This window comes from Hordeum vulgare, chromosome 5H (assembly GCF_904849725.1).
Source record: "Hordeum vulgare subsp. vulgare chromosome 5H, MorexV3_pseudomolecules_assembly, whole genome shotgun sequence".
NCBI classification, from domain to species: Eukaryota; Viridiplantae; Streptophyta; class Magnoliopsida; order Poales; family Poaceae; genus Hordeum; species Hordeum vulgare.
The window spans coordinates 428,988,218-428,993,476 of record NC_058522.1 but is presented as its reverse complement, the minus strand read 5'-3'; the positions used below and the strand labels follow the sequence as shown (position 1 = coordinate 428,993,476).

Here is a 5,259-nt window from a genome sequence, read left to right as displayed (position 1 = left end):
CTAAACCTATGTACAGTTTTCTGTATGAATTAAACAAGGAAACAAATTAAATACAAAATGAAGGATTACTTCCCACCTGCGGCCTTTTGATGACAGTTGCTCCTTCTAGAAAAGGGGAAGCGAAGTGCTGAAACAAATTTGCAACCTGTGAAGCATGAGAGAAAATTGAAAGAAAAACAGATCTGAATCAGTTCGTGAAGGGAAAAGCAACGAATCCAATTTTGTTTGTAAAATCAGATGAGATACAACTAGATGTATATGTAACAAGATTGGATTGGCAGGAAAATCTCCACGAATTCAAGATTGAAAGATGAAGAATAGGGCTACCTCAGCTCTTGTTCGTGCTTGCCACCATCTCTGCAGAAGGAGGAGAAATCAGTGGGTCAAAGATTTATTTGGAGGAAGAATGGCACCGCTGCTAAATAAGGGTAGTCAGGTAGGATTTTACCGCGCTTTGTCTAGCAGCTTCGCGCCTTATCCCCTTGCGCCGCGGGACGTGAGGAGCAGCTCGCGGTTTTTTTCCCGTCAATTCCCACTCCCACGTTAAATTACTAGGGTCCCCCAGGGAAGAGTTTGACGGGAGTTTGGCCTCTAAACTCCCTTTCCACTGCCCCTTTTAACTCCCATGTCCCTGATCCAATCAAGGGAAGTTAAGTCCCATGGACCTTAAACTCCCATTCCCCACCACCTAATCCCCCCAAACAAACACGTTGTTACTCCTTTATAAAGGCGATAGAAGATCGAGGATCGGTTAGATTTGGTTTAGCCCATCAAAAATAATTTTTACTTATCTAACTGATTTTAAGGGACCGACTAGAAATGCTCTTAGTCCTCATCGCAAATAGCCAGCCAATCATTGTCTGTGTATATGAGTAAATTGACTCTGATGACGAGAATAATCCCATGGATTAGGTCCTGACTAAATGTGTGGCGAAGGAAAGCAGACGATAGCAAAATGGAAAATAGCACATCGGTAAATGGAAAATACACTTTGGTTCTTTATTGTATATGCATTCTATATGAAGAATTATTTTTAATAATTAATTAAAAAGTCAACATAGTTTCAAAGTATTTTTAGATTAAACTTGATTTTGTTTTGCACTACCATATAAATTTTCATGAAAAAAGTCAACATTGACATTTGGACAAAAAAGACATAATTTATTTGCTATTATAAGTCACTATTCATATTATTTTGATCAAAAATTTATCTTTTTTGAAAATAAGTCAAAGTGTAATTTTCTTTTTATGGAATTTTTCTCACAAGTACAATGAAAGGTCAAGTTTATTTCAAAAATACTTCTAGAATTTTTTGACATTCTGTTGAATTGCTATTTTTTTACATATATGATGTATACAATAGTTCGAGAAGGTGGGTGTATGTTCAGTGTGTTTGTATACTCCTGATGCTTCATTTTAAGCTAATAAATTCACCCTTTTTCTTTCTATTTTTTTGGTTGAAAATTCACCCTTTTTCGGAAAAGGTTACAAAAGTTCCCCTCCATCGGTAAACATAGATTGATGGGAAAATCTAACTACAAGCGCCACACAATAGACTTTCTATGAGGTGGCGCAATGCATGGGAATCCTGCGTCTCTATCGTGCTACAGTACTTTTGCTAATGACTATAAAAGTCATGCAAACACATGCGATCTAATAATGTGCTATAGTGCTCAAATAGTTTGAACATGCAGCCACAAATCTCCTTTATTTATCATGCATGCATGCAATGATGTCATCAAGATTCCCTTTAATATTTGAAATTCAAAATGTTTTATCTCTAAAACGATTAATTTGATCGATGATCTGTTTTCATAATTGTCTTTGTCGCGATGAGATCTTCGAAACTAGATCACATATTGACATGTTTTGGCAACTTTTTTTTTCCGTCCATATTTACCACATTGTTGCACTTACTTGTCATATTTATAAACACTAAGTTTCTTAATAAAAAATAACTAAAATAACATGTTTTAAGGTTGTCAGGTTTATTATTTCAGGTTGTCATTTTTACATGCAATTGTAAAACATGACAATTTAGTTATATTTTTACCAGTAAATTAAGTGTTTACAATATGACAAGTAAGTGCAACAATTATTTTTTATTAGACAAGTAAGTGTTCACAAATATGACAAGTGCAACAATGTGGCAAATATGGAAGAAAAAAAAGTCGCCAAAACATGTCGATATGGGATCTAGTTTCGAAGATACCATCGCAACAAAGACAATTGTGAAAACAGATCATCGATCAAATTAATCGTTTTAGAGATAAAACATTTTGAATTTCAAATATTGAAGAGAATCTTGATGATGTCATTGCATGCATGATAAAGAGAATGGGATTTGCCGCATGTGCAAGCTACTCCCTCCATCTCAGTTTATAAGTCTTGCACGTGTATCGTTAATTTAACCAACTTAATAATAATCATATATTACAAAAAATATATCATTAAAAACTTTAGATGTTCTATTTTCTAATGATATAATTTTTATATTAAACAATATATTTTATATAAGTTAAATTGACGACCTAGGTATACGTGTGTGCCTTCTAAATTGTGACGGGGTAGTATGTGAAGTAATGTAATTATACGATTAGAGAGACACACTAATTTTGCATGCATATTAATGTTGCATTAGCTGAGCCGCAGCACAGAAAGACACTGATGCGGCGCCGCTACATAGTGGGGTCCTTGATGGGAATTGGGTACTCCTTGGAAAGATAAACAAGAACAGATCATTTCGTGGAGAGCACTGCACTTCCAATGTCCTGATCGAAGGGCATTTTATCGATAGCTTGGCTGGATGACTTGACTGGCACCAGCCACCAGGCCAACCGGCCAAGGTCGGGGCCCCTGCGCAACTTGTCAGGCGAAGACAAAGAGTCGCCCAAGCTGGCCTCGCCTGGTCAGGGGTCACCGTTGAGCAGCGGCCCACTCCACTCAGCCACCCGTACGCCCCTTCAGTTCAGCCGTCCGTCCGCCCGCCCGCCCGCCGGCGCGCAAATAATGCACGACGCCATGCACAGGAGCGCAGCCGGCCACCATGCGGTGCGGGGAAGGGGACCTTGATAATTCACCGCGCCCGAACCTGGTTGGTGGCCACGGCCGGAGACGGAGCGCGAGAGATCCATCATCCATCCATGGAAACCCACATGCCACCGCAGCAGCGCCACCACTCGCGCGCACGCACGCACGCACGCACCGACCCTATATAAACCCTCGCCGCGCACGTCTCGCCCTCGTCGATCCTCCCGCTCCCACGACACGACTCGCATATATCCTCTTCCTTCCCCGCTCCCGCCCGCAAACCCTTGGCATTGCTCGGCCACCGGCCGGCACGCTTTCCTCGGCATGGAGAGGGGCCGCAGCCACGGCAAGAACGCGCCCCCGCCCCCGCTCGCGCCGCCGCGCCCGGCGCGGCGGGCGGAGCGCGAGCGCGCGTCCGGCTCCGGCGCGTCCTTCTCGGCCTCCCTGCTCGACACCATCTACCGCTCCCTCGACGACGGCGGCGTCGACGGCGACGCCGCGCGCCGGTCCGAGGAGAAGCCTCTGGCGCCGGCGCCGCCACAGTTCTGGTGGGCTGGCAAGCCGAAGCAGGCCGCGGGCGCGGACAGGCGCCGGCGCGAGACGGGGCCGGCTCGCCCGCGCCACTCCGGGTACGCGTCGTCCGCCACCTCGTCGTCCGACTCCACCTCCAGCTACAGCTTCTCCTGCTCGTCCGCCTCGACCACCGACACCGAGTCCACGTGCCGCCGCCGCAGCCCGCCTCCGCCCCGGCGCCAGTTGGAGGAATTCGTCGCCCCGGACAGTCTGGACGAGCCCGTGGCCGTGCCGGTTACAACCAGCGAGAAGGCGAAAAAGAAGGGCAGGCCGTGTTTCCCTGTGGGGAGGCACCGGCCAAGGGACGCCGCGCCGTCTTCGCCCGGGCCACCGCCGCCGTCGCCGGGGACGTTCGCCTGCGTTCTCAAGGCTCTGTTCACCTCCGGCCGCCTCCCGAGGAAGCCCAGGACCCCAACACGCGCCCCGCCTCCTCAGATGTTGCCGGAGCTACCGCAGCCATCATGCGTGTCGGCCGCGACGGACGCGAGCATGGCGGAGCGGAGGTGCGTGAGGTTCTGCTCGGAAGCCGAGGCGTCGGTGGTGCGTCGCAGGGTCGAGGAGCTGGTGCGGAGCCTCGGGGAGCTCGAAGAGGACGACGAGGGGAGCGACTCCAGCTCCGACCTCTTCGAGCTGGAGAACCTTGCGGGGGCGAACGGCGACGAGCTGCCCGTGTACGGCACCACCAGCCTCGTGGCCAATCGCGCCATCGCGCACGCCACGGTCTTCTAGTCCTTCTCATGCTGAAGGAAAAAAGTTGTAAAAAATTTGGAGGACCTGATAACTAAGATGTTGTTTTTGCTTGCATTTCTTCTGGTAAATTATGCTTGTACTCTGTACTAAATTTGTCTAAACTCAAAGTTTGGTTGCCGAAAATCAGTTTTAGATTTTCATGCGGAATCTACATGTAAAAAAATAAAGGAGAAAATACCAATGATGGGATAAGTTTGGAGCTATAAGTCGTTATTTTCCTTTGGCAAGATAGATCGTCGACCACGGGACGTGGATTTGATAAACATGGTTCCATCCACACCCCTTATATATAGTAATTTTGCAAAATATTTTTTAACATGCATAGTTGACCAACATACTCGCCTATGAAGTTTCATGGAGAAATAACATATGTACTATTTTAGGTAAAAATGATAAACTAAGTCTATATCATATATTCCATCTGTATCATAATAATTATTGTTGAAAAAAACTAGTTTAATTTTTCCAAACAACAAATATTTAGAAACGGAAGGAGTAATAATGTTTGATGACTAGAGGTTTCAATAGTATTTCCTTCACCAGGACTATCATATCTTTACGAAACTTCACACATGAGTAGAATGATCAATCAAGTTTAATACTCCAAAAATTCTAATTTAAAAATATTCCTAGTATTTTTTTGAATTTACTATTTATGTGGGTGCATATGAAATCATGTTCAACTTCATTCGTATTTTTGTGTCAATACCCTTATATATGTCAAGTGTGCGAACTAAGAATAGCTTAAATGATTAGGTTTCTTGTGATGCAAGTCCTAGACTTGACGCTGGTGGTTGCATTTTCTTTGATATATTTTTGTTTTTTTTTTGTTTTTGCAATATGCATTGAATGAAATGAGATGTTTGCGTCAACTACAAATATATCTGTGACGACTTCGTCAATCCT

At 44.8% G+C, this 5,259-nt stretch overlaps 1 protein-coding gene across 1 annotated transcript; it reads left to right on the top strand.

Annotated features, from left to right (window-relative positions):
- Positions 1-3,140: 3,140 nt before the first annotated feature.
- LOC123397251 (protein BIG GRAIN 1-like) lies at positions 3,141-4,542 on the top strand. Its single transcript, XM_045091875.1, has one exon. The coding sequence runs from the start codon at positions 3,355-3,357 to the stop codon at positions 4,330-4,332; it is 978 nt and encodes a 325-aa protein (XP_044947810.1). The 5' UTR covers positions 3,141-3,354; the 3' UTR covers positions 4,333-4,542.
- Positions 4,543-5,259: the final 717 nt, after the last annotated feature.